The sequence below is a fragment of the Pocillopora verrucosa genome, chromosome 2, assembly GCF_036669915.1.
Source record: "Pocillopora verrucosa isolate sample1 chromosome 2, ASM3666991v2, whole genome shotgun sequence".
Lineage (NCBI taxonomy): Eukaryota > Metazoa > Cnidaria > Anthozoa > Scleractinia > Pocilloporidae > Pocillopora > Pocillopora verrucosa.
Genome location: NC_089313.1, coordinates 412301 through 429677, shown reverse-complemented (window position 1 = coordinate 429677; position 17377 = coordinate 412301). Strand labels below are relative to the sequence as shown.

General features: G+C 36.4%; 6 protein-coding genes across 7 annotated transcripts; 3 read left to right on the top strand and 3 right to left on the bottom strand.

The window, feature by feature from the left end:
* Positions 1–16: 16 nt before the first annotated feature.
* LOC131782607 (uncharacterized) lies at positions 17–2519 on the top strand. The gene is made up of 5 exons (XM_059099361.2): positions 17–98; positions 494–619; positions 728–860; positions 1603–1717; positions 2231–2519. The coding sequence occupies exons 1-5, from the start codon at positions 17–19 to the stop codon at positions 2378–2380; spliced, it is 606 nt and encodes a 201-aa protein (XP_058955344.2). The 3' UTR covers positions 2381–2519.
* A 539-nt stretch (positions 2520–3058) lies between these two features.
* LOC131782544 (uncharacterized) lies at positions 3059–7975 on the bottom strand. Its single transcript, XM_059099285.2, has 4 exons — positions 7541–7975; positions 5508–6775; positions 5361–5417; positions 3059–4838 (listed from the first exon to the last, which is right to left on the bottom strand). Exons 1-4 carry the CDS (start codon positions 7845–7847, stop codon positions 4668–4670), a joined length of 1803 nt encoding a protein of 600 aa, XP_058955268.2. The 5' UTR covers positions 7848–7975; the 3' UTR covers positions 3059–4667.
* Positions 7976–8033: 58 nt separating this feature from the next.
* LOC131782493 (N-acetylglucosaminyl-phosphatidylinositol de-N-acetylase-like) lies at positions 8034–10269 on the top strand. The gene is made up of 6 exons (XM_059099228.2): positions 8034–8274; positions 8549–8648; positions 8835–8925; positions 9336–9517; positions 9892–9934; positions 10031–10269. Exons 1-6 carry the CDS (start codon positions 8037–8039, stop codon positions 10130–10132), a joined length of 756 nt encoding a protein of 251 aa, XP_058955211.2. The 5' UTR covers positions 8034–8036; the 3' UTR covers positions 10133–10269.
* Positions 10270–10418: 149 nt separating this feature from the next.
* LOC131782495 (protein LLP homolog) lies at positions 10419–11285 on the bottom strand. Its single transcript, XM_059099231.2, has 2 exons — positions 11054–11285; positions 10419–10793 (listed from the first exon to the last, which is right to left on the bottom strand). The coding sequence occupies exons 1-2, from the start codon at positions 11262–11264 to the stop codon at positions 10645–10647; spliced, it is 360 nt and encodes a 119-aa protein (XP_058955214.1). The 5' UTR covers positions 11265–11285; the 3' UTR covers positions 10419–10644.
* On the top strand, positions 11228–14960 carry LOC131782492 (pseudouridylate synthase RPUSD4, mitochondrial-like). Its single transcript, XM_066162232.1, has 7 exons — positions 11228–11473; positions 11659–11703; positions 12225–12324; positions 13197–13226; positions 13502–13691; positions 14037–14231; positions 14640–14960. Exons 1-7 carry the CDS (start codon positions 11383–11385, stop codon positions 14958–14960), a joined length of 972 nt encoding a protein of 323 aa, XP_066018329.1. The 5' UTR covers positions 11228–11382.
* A 680-nt stretch (positions 14961–15640) lies between these two features.
* On the bottom strand, positions 15641–17374 carry LOC131782494 (meiotic nuclear division protein 1 homolog). 2 transcript variants are annotated; one of them, XM_059099229.2, is made up of 6 exons: positions 17307–17374; positions 17146–17211; positions 16869–16926; positions 16666–16781; positions 16208–16315; positions 15641–15923 (listed from the first exon to the last, which is right to left on the bottom strand). In XM_059099229.2, the coding sequence occupies exons 1-6, from the start codon at positions 17307–17309 to the stop codon at positions 15657–15659; spliced, it is 618 nt and encodes a 205-aa protein (XP_058955212.1). In that variant the 5' UTR covers positions 17310–17374; the 3' UTR covers positions 15641–15656. The 2 variants fall into 2 exon arrangements, with proteins under 2 accessions (XP_058955212.1, XP_058955213.1); XM_059099230.2 differs by lacking the exon at positions 16208–16315.
* Between the last annotated feature and the right edge of the window lie 3 nt (positions 17375–17377).

Below are 17377 nucleotides of genomic sequence, written 5' to 3'. Positions count from 1 at the left end.
TGGTTATCGCCCTAAAATGAGCATGGGTTGCGCTCCTAGTTATCCCATCACGAGAAGCCCCGTCGTTTATGAGCCAATCACGTATTTTAATAGAACAGGTGAGTTCTATAGATCGGTTTAGACGTGAATGTCGGCAAGTTACGTTCCAAGTTGCAAAGGAAAGAATATCAATTGCGGTAAAGTATTTATGTACTTAAAAAAAAAGCGATCGCCAATCATTTTTTGCTTCGAACAGTACATTAGTGTAATGGGTTCAGCGAATGAAGAATCGTCATTTCATAGGGTTAACTTTTACTCTTTCTACAAAAAAGGTGTTTTCTTTTAACTAGCAACTGCCTCTCGATTTCTACATGTAATTCAGAGTCCATGATAGCTTTCATTGGGTATTTCCCACAACTCACTCCACATGGAGAAGAAAGTATCAAACTTTGTTAATGATAATAAATCAACATATTCCAAAAAATGGAATTTTTACTTTTTCTGATTCTTCCAGGAACAAGGAAATCACACGGCGAAAACGAACTAAAAAATACGGAATTTCAATCAATTCAAGAGCAGTACTGGGGAAAACTTCTCATGGAACGAAGATTATCAGCTGTGAACAGAAAAAAATTTCTAGGTATGGTGTATTTTGTTTCATGATCGAATTGGCTCCAGGAGAATTCGACTCGTATTGACACCGAGCACTTTTGTTTCATCTTAGCCCTTTGCATCTACTTGTTTTCAGAAATGGGTGAAAAAGATTTCAGATCGTTGATAGAAGAATTTCCAGAATTTAAAGAATCCGACATATCGGACTTACGATTACAATTTCAGACGTTTGATTTAAACCAAGATGGAATAATTGATTTTAGAGAATTGTAAGTATCCAGACTATTTAATGTGTCGTACGTAACATGAACTTACTTTATAATTGTTTGCGTGGGTCTTAAGTCCCTAAGTTCCTTTTTACTGAATACAGCCCCCTTACGTAAACCCCTAAAATCATGCAAACCAAGACAGAATAATTTATAAATTTTTCATCGCACATCGGTAGGCCTGCATCGTAAAACAAGGTTATTATGATATACAATTTAAAACCACGCCAACTCCAACTCCTAATGGAGAGGAAAATGGTTGGACTCAGCAGGAGATCGAGTCATTAGGATTGGTGTTGAATTTCAATTATCCTGTTAATGACTTTAATTATTAAAATAAAGAATCACGTTTATACCATTCTTGTCTAGAGCCCATTATGGGCTCCTGTTCTTGTACAATCGAGTTAACTGAGTTCGGGTTAGCTGTTAGTAAATGACTGAAAAATGGGTTCAATTTCAAGGGAAATCGGATCTTGTTCGAATCAGCGGGATTCTACTGTATTTTCACCTATAATTAAGTACCCCTTTGAGTTCAAGTGTCCCTGACCGCGAGTACTAACCACAAATCTTCATAAGAAGAGACAACCAAAATTCTTCGCTTACCCTTACGCCCCCTCCCCGCCCTCCTCCGCCACCCTTAGGGCCTAGAAATTATTCCTGACCACTTTATTGGACAGCAAAGAAAAACCACTTTTCGAGTCAACCCCACAGTAAACACTAATTCAGTACTGGTATCTTTCATTAGAACGCAGGTCCTCGATGACCTAGGGGATAAGTCTGAGCCTGCCGTACGGGAACAGTATTTCAGTAACATTGATAAAGATGGATCCGGTGCTATTGATTTTGAGGAGTTCTTAGCGGTAAGAAACAAACTTTAGATACAACGGTTGAGTTTTGTCAAGTAGCATACCCTTCTTACTCAAAGATGGTTTCAATATGGAGGAAGGGGGGAGGGGGGGTTGGGGCCCTTTTTAATAATCGACGACTGAAGATATGTCGTTTTGATAGTCGACGGTAAAGTGCTCGGAATAGTGGTCTCACCTCATCCATCTGGGCCAAGTTGTCCATAGAACAGATAAAGCTGTCTAACAGCTAAATCACTATCCACCAGGTAAATGTTAACAAAACGTACTACGATATCCTTCGTATAGAGATTTTTTCAAGTGGATGGCGTCACTCATCCTCCACCCTTCGAACAATCGGGGCCTGGTATCGATTTTCTTGCTCATATAGGGTTCAATAGGTAAGGACTCATTGTGACGAGACTCAATTGAACATGCAGTAAACGTCTCTCACGGTAATCAAACGTTTTTCAGCGGCTTAGAGAAAGATTTAATAATCAACTTAAGGATCAAAATGTTTTCTTTCTGCAGCTCATTTGTCAGCTGCGAAAGACCAATGCAGATTTTCTCCAGTCAAGCGAGTTGGGTCAGATAGGAAGCTTGTGCAAACGTGGCACAGACAATATTCAAAGGGTCAGAAAACTTAGTGCGGCTAAGCAAATGCTCACGGGGCTGTTTTAGGGGAGACTTCCTAACAACAACGTGCAAATTTCAAAACATGAATGACAATGTGATGCAGTTTACTTTGACTATAGTTCAGAATGAATGAAATGTTCTTGTTAATGGTAAACATTTCTATGGTTTGATTCATTCCCCACGATTCTCATAGCTGTGTTTGTATTACGATGCGCTAATTGTATATAAAGCGTTTTCGGAGCTCCTTAAGGAACTTCTCTCAGTAATTTTAATAAAAAAAATTTTCAGTAAACCATGTGGTACTCTTTCTAAACCCATTCAAGATTAACTCTTAAACTATAGAATGGACGCAATTAAGGCAGCCAAACGGGGTGCGACGGTTTACTCGTAATGCTATCTAATCTTGTTTCACAGGTGTACTATGGATAATCATAGCTGCTGTCTGCTGGTAAGAAGGTTCTGTGCGTAAGAAATTTTTGCAATCTTTATTGGAGACCTCCCCCCTCCCCCCCCCCGAAATGGATACCTTGTTATAGAGCAAGGGTTCCGAAATCATGAACTTGCAGTTTTTGTTTGTTTGCTTGTTGTTTTTTTTTGGGGGGGGGGAGGGGGGGAGGGGGGAACAAAAGTATTCAGGGTAGATAGTCCCCCCCAATGGGCGAAGGAGACAAACAATATCGTGCATTTATGGAGCGTACACACACACACACACACACAAAGGCAAAGGTTGTAAAAAGGTTTTTTTTTTCAATAACTAATGTGAAACGAAATAAATTTTCGTATCAACCACTGGAAAATTTCGCCAAACGCGAATTGTTGTCAACGTTAGATGTCTAACACGCCATAAGGGCGTTATCTTACAAAAAAATGTCGAGAATTTTAGGCGACTTCTTAAAACTATTGGGATGGAATTTACGGCAAACTGCTTAAAAACTTACTTGAGAACTTTACTTTTAGACTTAATCAATAAGTTAACCATAGGAAAGTAATACAATAGCAATTCCTCTTCTATAGAACGAAATTCAAAATTACTTAATACTACATTCACTTGCATGCTTTTATATCTGATAAATAGCAACAGAGTCTAAATAAATTTAATCGAGATAATCAGAACCTGAAAGGGAACTATAAAAACTCCTTGTGAGAAAATATCACAGAAAAAGACTACAAATGTAAGAAAAGGCATGGTCTTCTTCCAGCGATTCCCCCTTGTTGTAACTTTTCTGAACAACGTTTGTAAGTTGTATGAAAATAAATCATTAGCAAGGGTCCTTGTTTCATCTTTTGAAAGGCTCTGCCACTTTCATTCCTCAATAAATACTGTATGTCAATCCTGCCAAAGAACTGTTGATAAATACCTTCATTCTCTTGTTGAGCCATAAACCCCTCCCAAAAATCAACGAATGGTCTGAAAGAGATATTATTAAACTTTTCTACAATGATCTAAGTTATTTGACTTTTACAGCTTTGAAGCTCAAATGGTGAAATCCCAAACCTGAAAGAGATCCCACTATAACCTAAAAAAAAATTTAACCTCTATTAGAACAAACATGTTATTCAGGCTCATTGATATTAGAAATTCACTGCTTCTGTAAAGGAATACCTTAAGAGTACTAAGAGTACTTAATAAATAAAACTTCCTGAAAAACACTTTTTAAATATCTGTTCTAAATAACTCTTCCTTGACTTTTGCTTTGTTTTTAAAAAATTTCATCAACACCCTTGTGGAGGAATGGTCATGGAAAAAATTTGTTGAATTTTTTTATATTTAAATACCAGTTCTCACATTGAACAACACCACCACAATGTTAGTTTGTTTCCTTGGAAATGGTATCAAATAAATGCCTTGTTGCAGCTTGACAAGCTGCAAGTATTCTCAATAAAATGGTTAGTAGGATTTGACAAAATAATTTTTCATTTTTAATAAAGAGAAATAACTCCGTAGCTACTCCTGAGAATAAAAGATGAACTATTGTAAAAGTGGTTGTCAGTCTCTATCCTTGAACATTTTCCTTCCTCTTATATTTTTGTTTAACTCTGGTGTTTGCCTAATCTAGCCAACTATTGATTTTAAGTTCCCTTCTTGAATAACTTAATTTTCTTAAGTGTTTAAAGACTCTAATTGTCTAAGGCTGGCTGACCCCTTTCCCCATTACCCCTCAAGAGATGTGGTTGTGCCCTATTATCCCCAAGGGGTGCAATGGAAACATTTCAAACTATCCAAAATGCAAGTAATAAAGTAGCCTTTTACATGCAATTGAGAATGTTTATATTTTAGAATGTGAAAGACTTGTTGAAGATCAGATTTGAAAAAACAAGCAATGTTTGTTAATTAACAATTTTCTGCTGAGTTAATCCTTTTGAAGAGCACTTGAATACTGTCACTTATACCTGACAGCTCTTGAATAACTTTTTCAGATGGGTGTTGTTTACTCATGAGATCATCCAAGTTCTGAAGTCCTGTTTTCACAGTGTTTACTGCCTTCATGTAGGCATCTTCAATCTATGATAACATTAAAAAAGAACCTTTTTTTGTTGTCCGCTGACAATAAAAACTAGTAAATGACCCTGACTATTGAAAACCTCTGCTGGAAACTCTCAAATCTTAAAGAAATCCAATTCATATCAACAGCTTTATTTCCAACTGAATTAAATATCTCAGCTTAGGATGTAACTTTCAATAAAAACCATAAAAATAACATACTGGAATACACTATATTTCTGTAAGAGGATATTTCTCTAAGGTTGGTTTTCTCCTGTGTGTCTTAGGCTTTCAATAAATTTAGTTTTAAACTGGTTTTACATTCTGAACCTTTCATTCTCTACAAACACTGAGAGGTGCTCTCTGTTCTCACGTTTTTGAACAATTAGTTTGTGTCTCACCAATACATTAAATGGTCAATTTTCTAGCTTAGAGACAGTAAAAAATGTATGAAAACTGGCAAACTTTCCCTCCTTTTTGTCATTTTACAATAAAATTAATATCTTAGATGAGCTAATATTTCATCAAATAACACAATCCTACCTTGGATGACTCATCTTTCAACACATCAGGATCCCTGCAAAATCTTTTTGGTTCTGGCTTTTTAAAGTAAAAATAATACTACATTAAATTCCATCTTCTTCCACAGCTAAACAATAAAATTCAGTTTTATATATGAAACCTAAATACCTGCTTTCGACCAGATCTGCTCTGTGGCTGTTGCATATCTCTGATCTGTGTCACTTCACCATTAACATGTGGTTGACCTTCTGTTTTGCTTGGTTCTTTCACAATCACAAGTGCTTCACCTGAATTTACAACTCTAACAATGTCATTAATATTCCATTGCTGAGAAATACAGAACACTTGATGCAAGTTCTGAGCAGGGTTTGAATGAGGAATGTTGTCTAAAGGATTGCTCACATTGCCAACAGTGCTGACTTCTCTTGAAGTAATGTTAATATGATTTGACCCCACACCAGGGGCAACTCTATGATTTGCATCAAAATTTCCTGCTGCTGCAGCTGGAATGTGTGAGTTTAACAATGGAGGAGGTCCTGAGCTATTCAAAGCAATCTTGTTGTTTAGAATTGCACCATTCACAATTCGTGGAGGTCGTAGTAAGTCTTCCATGGCCTTGTAGAGCACTATAGGAGGTGTAGCCCGCAGGTTGTGATTAGAGTAATCAACTGGTAAGAGAGCCTCATGTGACATATCCTTTAACATTCCTGACAGACAGTTTAGTCCAGCAGCTTGTGACCTGTACCAAACTCCACTTGTAGCAAAATCACGGTTTGGTATTTGAAAAAATGCAGAGCAGGATGGGTTTCGTCTTTGAAGGAATAACTTCAATGCTGCAACAGGGCACTGTAAACTTCCAGGTACACTAAACATTTTCCTCCCAATGCCCTTATATTTTTTACTCCTCAACTGATTGGATGATGACTCACTTAGTTTACAAGCTGCATATTCAAGTCCAGTGGTCTCATCAATGTGAAATTCAAACATGTCAGGTGTCAAATCACGCAAGTCATCTCTAGAGGTAATCCCAAAATTGATTCCCACAGCCAGAAACACCAATCTCTGCAGAGATTTTGGAGTCTTGATTCCCACAACTCCAGTGGCCCACAGTTTACGGATCTCTTCCACATTTAAAGCTGAAGCGGTAGAACCACATTCAGAGGAATCAAGGTACTCTTTCTGGGCTGCTTCCAGGTCATGCAATGTCGCATTAGCTTTGCTAAATTCTGGAGAGTGAGTGAGGCTGTAGGACTTGCAATATGGTTCACTCTTAAGATGATGATCAATGGCTGAGCGTATGATTCTCAAGGAACTGGCCCTCTTTGTACCACCATGTTTTAGGTGTGATTCCTTGTAAAACTCAGACAACCAGTTGCTAATCTCTCTTGGTTTCCAATCCTCAAATTCATCCTCCATTCCCTTACACTTTAACCACTCTGTGAACAAAGACAAAAACATTGATTTGACCCTTTTATTCAAGATCTAAATACAAATCCTCTTCACTGCCTGACATACTGTTCTTTTAATTTCTCAAGGGGAAAGTTTGGTGTTCAATCAAACTTAACATCATAGTTGATAATTTTCTTTCTTCTCATACCCTTACAATTGAAAGTGTATCAAGACTCTCTGAAAAAAATTCAACTTTCCTTGAGATAACCCTCATGCTATGAGAATATTGCCAACAGAGATTTTTGTGGACATTACTATCTGCAGTTTAAAGTTTTATACATACAACCTGCTAAAAATATTTCTTTCACTGGAAAAGACATCCCAAAACCAAATACCACATGTATGAGCTGTCTGAGGAGTGAAACTTATGACTATACAATTACTACTTCAGATGCCCTACCATTGAGCTCTAAAGGATTTATGTAAGCAAATTTGTTGCCCTCAATGAAGACAAATGCTAACAACATGCAATACATAGTATTATTTTATTCTTTTCTTTTAATACAGGGTTGTTATTCCATCTAAAACCATTGTCACCAGTGAGATTTCTGCACATAGCCATATTATACTCTGAAGCTGTAGTCTCAGAGACAATCTATTGTTTTTTGGCACTGTTTTCCTTATACAAGAACTGTATGCATAATGAAGTATGGGATTAAGGAGAAATCTTACCACATCCTCCAAATAATAAATCAGCTTCAAGCAAAAAGACTAAAGGAGCGGACACAGTAAATATCAATGAAGTGTGATACCTTTGAATACTCTGACGTGACTGGCGTAATGCCTTGATGTGAGAGTCGAGATGTGTTTACGACCATGGTTTTCCCTTTGATTACTTTCTTCTTCCTGTGCCTCTACGTCGCCAAAAGAAGCATTCTCGTCCAAGTGAAATTCATCATTTTTCTCTTTCTTTATTTCAATATTGGTGTTGTAATTTAAGCGTTCGACAGTCACATTAACACTCTGATCAATGATATTGGAAATGTTAGCGGGGTTCCTGCTTATCACCTCGTCATTTTCGCGATGGTATTCGTCATTAGCTTCTCTGTGATTATCCATATTATTTTCTTCTGCTCTTTAAGAAGCCAAATTTTCCATGATACTAAAAAAAATCTTCATAAGCCTTCATATAACTCCACTACACAGATGAAAACACGAAACCACTTCTCCATTTTCCACCAAAACAAAAGGCCCTGACAAGTGTTACTTAGTAGCCACGCGACCTTTATTTGGTAGCCAGGCTCACAGATGATATCCCTGGACCACAGCTGGATCGTATGGCTCTCTGTGTTTGTTGTTGTTTTTTCAAGTCTTATTCTCTTTTACCGTCGACAACTTGACTTCCAAAGAGACAAAAGGTCCGAATTTGACGGGAAAAGTGTTCTTGTGGTCACTGCTCACCCAGATGATGAATGCATGTTCTTTTCGCCCACCATTATAAATCTCCAGCGATTAGGCAAGGTTCATCTATTGTGCCTTTCGACTGGTATGTGTGTCGAGGCTGACCTTTATATTATGACATAGCCAAGTAATATTGTAGATAAGTGCAAAAGCAAATATATGCCTTTCCTCCTTAGTTTATAACTCTACCCACCCTCCTCCCCCTGGGGAAAAATTTACTTTCCAAGGGTGGGTGGGTACTCTTGTTATAACACATACATTACCACCCCTCCCCATAGGAGACTTATTGTTAATTCTACTTTAAGTTAGATACTGTGTGTACTTGAACTCTTTGTGTCCATTGTGTATGTACACGATAGGTAACTTTTACAAACAAGGAAGTATTCGGAAAGAGGAGTTATTGTCAAGCTGTAGCATTTTAGGGATTCCACCGAAGCATGTCACTGTTATTAATCATGGGTAAGTCTTTAAAGATGTTTGTGTGAACTTAATTTAATTTACAAGCAAGAGATAGCAAGTTCTGTGACAAGCAGTGAAGCTAAGTGGCCCATAATTTTTACCAGCAGTTAGTTGAAAATCATTCCAAACTGAGTTTTAATAAACTGTGAATCTCTTTTTATACTTAAATTATTATTAATCTTTTAGTGACCTTCCTGATGATCCTAAAGCAGATTGGGACACTCAGATTGGAGGACAAATAATCACTGAATATATCAAACACAACCAGATTCAAGTGGTAAGACATTCTGTTTACTCAAATGTTAAAACTCTTTCACCCCTGAGATTTGAATCATTATCCTCCCTTCCAGCTGCAATGCATTCCCTTGTTAAAAAAGTCTAGAGAATTTGGTGTTGCATCTGGAAAAATGCCTCCAGCTGATAAGTTTGTCAAATTCTTATCAACTGTTACTGGATAGTATATTGAAATTATAACAAGAACTTATTTGCTGATCACTTTTAAGAGATAATTGTTAAGAAAATGTACTAATAGGTACATGATGAGAAAATCATCATTCGTCCTATGTACAGGTTCAACCACTTTCTTGGAATTGAGCCATTAAAAAATAATAATAATACAAAAGATATTTGTTTCCATTTTCTTGGTTGTTGTGTTAATTACGTTTGTATTTTTGTATTACACTGCAGGTCATAACCTTTGACTCCTATGGAGTATCTGGCCATACAAACCATATTGCTATCTTCAAAGCAATAAAAATACTTCAAACTGAAGAACTCCTTGGAGAAGTTAATTGTTATGTGCTCACAAGTGTTGGGATTTTGAGAAAGTACATCTCACTCTTTGATCTTCCACTAAGTGTTTTTTCACAGTAAGTAACCAATAAGAGAAACTATATTTACTTTTGAAGTTCTGGGTTATGGCCACATTACCTCCTTTTCTGCAGTATGGTGCAATTTACTGATTTCAGAGAAAAGATTTTTAGCCTTTAACCCCTTACACCCCAACATCAATGTGTAAATTCTCCTTACTGTTCCATGGTGATGACAAAGAGAATTTGTTCAACATTGAGTTTCTTCAGTTGTTTATCATTCCCTTTTTTCCTGTAACTCTTCTGTTTGTTTCAGGGGTGATATTGTAAGGAGAAATTAGACACTAGTCACTCTTAGGGATTAAAAGGTTCAAGAAGGATGTAGGATGCTGGAAAACTAAATTTTTTGGTTCATTTGATTCCTTCTCCTTCAGGCAGATGTTTCTCCTTAGTCCTCAAGATATGATTTTAGCCCAGGTTAGATCTTTTAAAGGATTTTAAATTAAACTAAATTTCTTACTCATATTTTGTATAACTTGTTGTTTATTTTGGAATAAATGTTTCTGTCAACAGAAGGCCATGTATGCTCACAAAAGTCAGTTGCTGTGGTTTCGGAGGCTGTACATCATATTTTCCAGATTTATGCTGATAAATACACTTGAAGAACTGAAATAAGATAGCTCCAAAGAGATGATTCAGCAGTGCTACCAAGACACTCAGCAGTCTCAGATAATCACTGAGAGTGATCAAGATCTCAATATTCTCTTGAACAAAGTATGTCATGATATAAGAATAAAGATCAAGTCATAAAGTATAGTGGCTCATAACTGTGGATACTGGTTTTTGTGGTAGTAAGTGACTAAGAGGCTGGCATTTTCTCCTCAGTGGATTGTAGTTCACATCACAGTCAGACGGTCCCCAGCAGTTTTATCAAGTTTTCTTGCCCTTGGTCAGGGCTCAGATGTAAACCTCTCAATCCAGAGTCATTGGCCTAGCTTTTCAAAGGGCAGAAAATGCTATCCAATGGATAAATCAATAAATGCTAATTAAGTGTTAACAAAATGCAAACATTGCTGCTTTTCACAACAAGGACACCTTCAGCCTCACCCCCCTTCAAAGGCTGAGCAACTAATTACAACTGTAAAATGACCTATTGAGAAAGATAGCTTTAAACTGCCCTTTTCTAGTCACCACTTCAAAATCTTTTTATTTTTTCTTTTCTTGTTGCCAAGCCTTTTCAAATTATTTGTCTTGTTGATTCTCTTGAGGGCTTTCTTTGTGAGCTTTTTCTGAGGTCCATCTTCTGTTGTCATCACAACATCCTCAGTACCCTGTTCTGTTGATGTGGAAACATACACAAGAAGAGTTAATAACTTGTTCTTTCTGACTTGTCGTTCAGATTTTAATGCATACGTACATAGACGGTAAACATTTTAGCCTTATGTTGTAACATAACCACAAGATTTGGATCTCACATAATGCGAGATGTCAAAAAGAGCTCAAAATTTTCCTCTCTGTAACATTCTGTATGAAATGAAGAACATTTAAACTGATTTAGATGTGGTTTAGTTGTATCATTCAGTGTATCATACTCACCTGCAGCTGCGTTATTCATGATCATTGAGTCTTCCTTATCAAATGTTTCTACTTCACTTTTGTTCTCTTCGTCTTTTTGTATGTCAACGAGCATCTCCTTGTCACTTAGCCCAAGTGTCTTCTCAAGCTGCGCTTTTACCCTTGGTTTTAACTGTTCTCTTCTCTGAGCTCGAAGTTTTCTTTTCCTTTTAGACCGAATGCTTTTCGCCATCTTGTTGCAAAACACACGTGTGCGCGGTGCGAGGCTTGGTACCGAGGTTATGAATTTAGTACTTTGTGTATAAGGTTTGACGTGTACCCACCGAAATGCAAATCACGGGCTATCCAAGATGGCGCTAGCTGCTAAAACTGCTAGGTTAGCTCTAGGAAGAACCATAATTGATGCGCAATACCTGGCGGACAGAGTGCTTTTCATGAATAGTAAGTATGAGATAAATAGCTGTAAAATATCTCTTCATTTCAATTTGGAGTTAGTTTTGTACTAAGAAGTACTTTATAATTCAGTGCTATAGAGATTATGCAGGCTGTTGTAGAGGCACGTGCATGTAGTTAGGGCTGACTGGTTTGCCAGCTACCTTGTGTTTGCTCTCTTTAATTTTTTACAGGTGAAATTATAGCAATAAACAAACCATATGGATTGCCAGTACATTGTAAGTGGACATAACGCTTTCATAGTTCTTAACTTTAACTCCCAGAAGTGACTAGCATGTAACTTCTCCCCATAAAATCTATACATTATCCAGCAAACAGCTAATTAGAGTACTTCAAATTACCACGAAGAAGTTTTTGTCTTTATCTAACACCAAATTCTTGTAGCGTTTTTTACAAGGAAATGTGCAGCAGCCAGAGGAGAGAACAATCAGATCTTGAGAGTTTATGGGCTAATGACTTAATTACGATGTATATCGCTTGTGTGTCAAAAAATCTTTGTGTAGAACGCATTGTTTTAATTTGCTGTTATTTTTCATGAGACTATATGCATTTATAGCAGCAGTTGACTTTGAATTTGAAGTGGCGAATCTCCTTTAACCCCCCACCCCCCTCCCCTCTTCTCCTCCCTCATGATCATGGGAAAGGGTCACATAAAGGGAACTACTAATACTTCAAGCTTTTTTAGGTATTTCACTAGTTAAAAATCCTTTTTCTTTTTTTTTACTTTGTTGTTTTGAAGCTGGTCCTGGTGTTAAGATGTGTGTGATGAATATGCTTGATGAATTTACAGAAATAAAAAAGTTGAAGGAAAGACCAGAGCTTGCACATCGAATTGATAAGTGTGTAACTATATGCAGTTTGCTTACTTTGATGATATTGTATCTGTTTAGTTTTCCAAGGTTCAGGTAACTCTTTTCAACCCTTTAACTCCCTCAAGTGATTAACATGTAACTTCTCCTTATAATACCCGCACATTATCCAGCTAACATGTCATGAGAATACTCAAACTTATCAGGTAGAAGTTGGTAGTCTTGATCTAACACAAAATTCTTGCAATTTGTTTACAAGGAAATATGTAATAGCCAGAGGGGAGAATTAAAAATCAGATCTTGGGAGTTAAAGGGTTAAGTAATAGCTGATAAAGTTTGTATATTACAATGGGAGAGAACCCTATATGGTGGCCAGTTTGACATTTTAACTCAATTGATTAAACTAATTGATTTGGTTGAATGCTCTCTTGGCCAAATTATAATTGTTCCAATCCACAGTGGTCCCACTGAGGGCAACCAAAGACAAAAGATGCATCCATTCATGAGTTGTAAGGCTAACTCTGCCAATCCACAAATCCCGTTTCATTTCTTTGAAGAATTTAGTTATCCCTAACACAGTATTTCTTCTACCTGTAAAGAATAATTTAAATTTGAAACTAGAAATAAAAAGATTTTGACATAAAATCAAATAGCTCTTATGCCAGTCTCCACGAGCCATTTTCACCTTGAAGCCTTTCTTTCAAGCTGACAACTGATGAATTTTTATAAGAACTTATTTCTAAAGCAATAAGATCAAAATGATATTCCCTTGAAAACAACATAAGGATAGGAGAGACTTAGGGAAAATGTAGCTCGAACAAGGTTTGAGGATGAAGTGTGAGCAATTTACATAATCATCAATTCAAGTACACTGATAGGTACATATGATTACTTAATTACAGGGATTGCAGTGGAATTCTGTTACTTACCAGGTACTCATTGTTTGCTTATGTTTTTAGAGCGTCAATTTTATTAAAAAAAAAAAAGAGAAAAAAAATTAGCGCTTCTGAGATATGACATGCTTATACACAATCTTGGGATCTTAATCGGTTAAAAAAATATATATAAATTGCCCTTATTTTTAACATTTTGCTATACATAATTTTTGTTAGTTTTTTTTTTCTTCTTCTGCACTGAATGATACTGAAAATCCCAATCAAGGGCAACATACTTGACATATTTATAGCAAATGATTTGTGTACTCTAGGTCAAGAACTGCAGCTACTAAAGTTGCAGAAATGTTCTCAGACAAAACCATTGGTAAGCAATACTGGGCAGTGACTGTTGGAGTTCCGACATTTGAAGAAGGAGAAATTAACATTCCTATTGGGGAAGCTAAACTTGCTGGAGGATATCGAATTGCCACCAAACAAGACCTGATTGGAAAGTCTTCTGAAGTAAGGCAAAAATTAAAAGATAAATAAATAAATTAGTTGATCAAAGACAGATTATTTCTGTGCTTTGACTCAAAGAGCTTAAAACAACTCAGCATGTCTTTTGCACTTTTTAAGGACAATCCTAGTAGCAGATGTTCATGGCTTAAGTCTAAGAACTTGTATCAATGGGAGAAACCATATAACTCAAGAGAATAACCTTTTCAAAGTTATACCTTGTCTTAAGAGAAGTTCTTCAGAATTGAGAAGACTGAATACTGAAGAATACTGTTGGTAGTAGCAATGAAGTTCAGGTTTTCATTCTACAATTTTAGTATAAACTATTTATTTATGTATTTTTTTATTTAGATATTAAGAGCTGCTGGCTTTAAACATGCAAAGACTAAATTCAAAATCTTGGATGCAAATCAGACTACATGTGCTCTTTTACAAGTGGAACCAATCACAGGATTAAAGCAGCAAATTAGAGTTCATACAGCAGAAGGACTGAAATGTCCAATATTGGGAGATCATAAGTTCTCTTCTGACATTCGACAACCACAGGTATACTAAGTTCAATTATGAGTGGGTAGGGGGAGGCAGATACTATTTTACTTAGAGAGGTTTGTGCCACAGCACTAAGGTATACATGAAGTTTGGATTTTGAGTGGTTAAAAGGCTATGCAGTTTCATTTGTTAGCATCTTGAATGAAGTATCTGTCCAGACCAGAAACACTGAAAAGTTGCAGCAGCCCACCAACCTTTCTTGATCACCCTCCCTCCCTACGTTGTGGGAAACTGTGGTAGGGCATTATTACCAGTCAAGGGGAGTTACCATTCTTGTCATATTCAATACTACTGTAAAATGAATAGCTTATGGTATAAATTTGGCAAGATGGCATAATTATGTTTAGTAGCAAGGCAAACAGGTAGTCCCATTGTTTAACAATCATCATCTTTTTTTTCTCAAAGGTTTTACCTCTGCGTTTACTACAACTTCTTCAAATTCAAGGTGTAAAGAATAAGGAAAACCCCACAGCAAAAGGAAAAATTAGACAATGGCAAAGAGCACTGATTCCTCTTCACCTACATGCAAGACAATTAACTTTACCCAACTTTTACAAAGGAAGAAATATCATAATAAAAGCTCCTCTGCCTGACTATTTTGCAGAAACTCTACACAAATTGAAACTTCATCCAAAGAGAAAAAATATGGTGCAGGCTGAGGATATAACAGAGTATAACAGACTGAAGCAGCTTGGAAAGTCAACAAAAAAAATTGTTGGATTTTGAAGAAAACTGATGAGAGGAACCTAGGAATGAATAAAGCAGAAGTTTCAAGGAGATTCATCTTATCCATGATGCCTGCTTTTCCATGTGCAATATCCCCAAAACATTAATTTTGCAGAAAACTTCTCACCATCAAGGCATTTTTAAACCATTCCCAATTGAACTAAAATTAAAGGATTCCCTCTCCTTCACCCCTTGAGAAGGGAGTGGCCTTTTAAGATAAAGCAGGTTATTTAAATTGAAACTGAAATGTGGTTAATATATTAAGTCTCTTTGACTCATTTATAATTGTCCAAAAAATGAGATAAATTTCTCACGGTTTTTCACTTAAGTCAAACCTATGCGACATTGCTACAGACGTACACAATAAATGTTAATGCTATATTTATTTTCCTTACGAAAAGTCTTATTAGTACCACCTTGAAAAGAGGTTCTATCAGAATATATGGCTGGATGACATGGCTGGAAGCTGGTATAAACTAATTGATATCAAAGTAAAATGGAAAACTGCTCCTAAGAAATTACAGTAGTAGAAAGGAATTACAGTTTGCTAATATATGTTACCAAGAACTGCAGTGGGTTGACCGGCAGAGTGCCATTTCCAGCTCTGAGAATAACCAGAGGAAAAACTTAAAAGATCCATTGAAGTAGTAATGCTCAGTAAACTAACATCAAGTACAAACTTGGATGTCTTGTTGTCTATTCCACATAATCAAAGTCTTCTGGAATTCCAAAGCTTTTGTCGATCATTTTCTTTTCCAGCCCAAACTTGCGTTCACACCAGGATTTGATTGTAAACACGTTGTCAGTCCAGCGATTGGCACCTTCCTTCGACATCAGTGTTTCCTTTTGTAAGTTTTCTAGCACTTCTGGGTCACATTCACGATATCTCTCAAGCTCTTGTTCCAGTTCTTTACAAAGTTTTTCTTTTTGAGTCAGCTCTTCAAGAATCAAATTTCTTTCATCCTATTTTGCAAAAATGATCCATAAATAATTATCCTCACAAAAGGATGTTTTAAAATTTACTGAGTCTTCCAATTTTTTTAAATTCAATTAAATGAAATGAAATTTCACTAGGCCAAACATTTGAGATTGTTTTATTCAAGTGCATAACACAATCAAATAGTAGACAATTACAGGATAACAAATGAAGTCATAAAAATGTAAGCTACAACCTATTGACCAATAGACAAAAGATTTATAATTTTAGGTCTAATTAGATTGCTAAACAGAAGGTTGGTGATACTCACAGACTGTTCTCTGCCACTGCCTGCTTGCTTTAGTAGTTTTGTTGTAGAGGCAATTTTCTTTTCACACTCATTGACTTGCTCTGTAAGTTGTGTCAGTTTTTGTTGTCTCTGGGTTTAAAAAAGGAGTGTAGTTTGGAACTAAACTGTGCAATGGGGGTGCATGGATGTAAATCTTGGAGTAAGAGGGGGAAAGGGGAAAAAAATCACAACAGGAGCTTGAATGTCGGCAAGCCAGTGACAAGGATAGAGTGGGAGGTATTTCCTAAAAAATTTTGTTAGTACCAGGGAGAAAAAAAGGTAGAGACACAAATTGATGGTGATGATGATAATAGAGAGGAATGTACCCCTGTCTACCATAACCCTTCTGTTTATTTGGAACTATTTTAATCAGTCTCTTGGGGGCCTCTGATATTATACTCTTCACAATATTTCTGATGCCAAATCTATTGTCAACTTACTGTATGTATTGCTTTGCTTGGATAGGCCCAGAAATAAACAGAGGTACCAATTTTATCAGTATCCACTAGATTGTCATCCACCAAGCTTTGTACAACTTCCTTGACAGACATGGAAGCTTAACAACAACAACAAAAAGTTAACATCAAATCTACAGATGTCAAAGACAACAGAAGACATTTAGATGCACTGCATTTTGACTTACTAATGCCTTTCTCTTTTGGAGCGATTTTCTCCAACTCCTTGAGTAGAAAAAATTCCTTCTGTTGATGTGAAATAAAAAGGAAAGTCTCGGAAACTTGAAGTTTTAAATTGTTAATAATTTTGGAAACAAATTATTTTGGTAGATATCAGGAGCCCATTTGTTGCCTAAAGAGTCTACAGCTGTAATCGATCAACCAGATTGAAATATTCTGTAACGAAGCCAGATAAACATTACCGTAGCTGTTAATAGCTCTGAACTAATGCACTCTGCAGCTTACCCTTTCAAAGAAAAGCTCCAACATTCGTGTTCTCTTCTCTTCCAAACTCAACCCACGCTTTTTTGACTGAAAATAGTCGAAATTAACGAGTACTACGATATGAAATAAAACACAAAGAATAGCGTAAGGTAAGTCAATTTCAAAATGAATCTCAAATTTACCATTTTCCCACGAAAAAATGTCTGACAAAACTCAGTAGCGATTTCTTGCTTTATTCAATATGGCGGGTAAA

Excerpts from the sequence above, each read along its gene's own strand:
- LOC131782607 (XM_059099361.2), top strand. The coding sequence starts at position 17 with ATGAGCATGGGTTGCGCTCCTAGTTATCCCATCACGAGAAGCCCCGTC. Across the intron at positions 620-727 it reads GAACAGAAAAAAATTTCTAG|AAATGGGTGAAAAAGATTTC; the intron begins GTATGGTGTATT and ends ACTTGTTTTCAG. Across the intron at positions 861-1,602 it reads ATAATTGATTTTAGAGAATT|AACGCAGGTCCTCGATGACC; the intron begins GTAAGTATCCAG and ends ATCTTTCATTAG.
- LOC131782544 (XM_059099285.2), bottom strand. The coding sequence starts at position 7,847 with ATGGATAATCACAGAGAAGCTAATGACGAATACCATCGCGAAAATGAC. Across the intron at positions 5,418-5,507 it reads GCAGATCTGGTCGAAAGCAG|CCAGAACCAAAAAGATTTTG; the intron begins GTATTTAGGTTT and ends TACTTTAAAAAG. Across the intron at positions 4,839-5,360 it reads TGAAAGATGAGTCATCCAAG|ATTGAAGATGCCTACATGAA; the intron begins GTAGGATTGTGT and ends ATGTTATCATAG.
- LOC131782493 (XM_059099228.2), top strand. The coding sequence starts at position 8,037 with ATGATATCCCTGGACCACAGCTGGATCGTATGGCTCTCTGTGTTTGTT. Across the intron at positions 8,649-8,834 it reads GTCACTGTTATTAATCATGG|TGACCTTCCTGATGATCCTA; the intron begins GTAAGTCTTTAA and ends TTAATCTTTTAG. Across the intron at positions 8,926-9,335 it reads AACACAACCAGATTCAAGTG|GTCATAACCTTTGACTCCTA; the intron begins GTAAGACATTCT and ends ATTACACTGCAG.
- LOC131782495 (XM_059099231.2), bottom strand. The coding sequence starts at position 11,264 with ATGGCGAAAAGCATTCGGTCTAAAAGGAAAAGAAAACTTCGAGCTCAG. Across the intron at positions 10,794-11,053 it reads CATGAATAACGCAGCTGCAG|AACAGGGTACTGAGGATGTT; the intron begins GTGAGTATGATA and ends CCACATCAACAG.
- LOC131782492 (XM_066162232.1), top strand. The coding sequence starts at position 11,383 with ATGGCGCTAGCTGCTAAAACTGCTAGGTTAGCTCTAGGAAGAACCATA. Across the intron at positions 11,704-12,224 it reads ATATGGATTGCCAGTACATT|CTGGTCCTGGTGTTAAGATG; the intron begins GTAAGTGGACAT and ends GTTGTTTTGAAG. Across the intron at positions 13,692-14,036 it reads TGATTGGAAAGTCTTCTGAA|ATATTAAGAGCTGCTGGCTT; the intron begins GTAAGGCAAAAA and ends TTTTTTATTTAG.
- LOC131782494 (XM_059099229.2), bottom strand. Across the intron at positions 16,316-16,665 it reads CAAGCAAAGCAATACATACA|AGACAACAAAAACTGACACA; the intron begins GTAAGTTGACAA and ends TTTTAAACCCAG. Across the intron at positions 15,924-16,207 it reads GCAGTGGCAGAGAACAGTCT|GATGAAAGAAATTTGATTCT; the intron begins GTGAGTATCACC and ends TTTGCAAAATAG.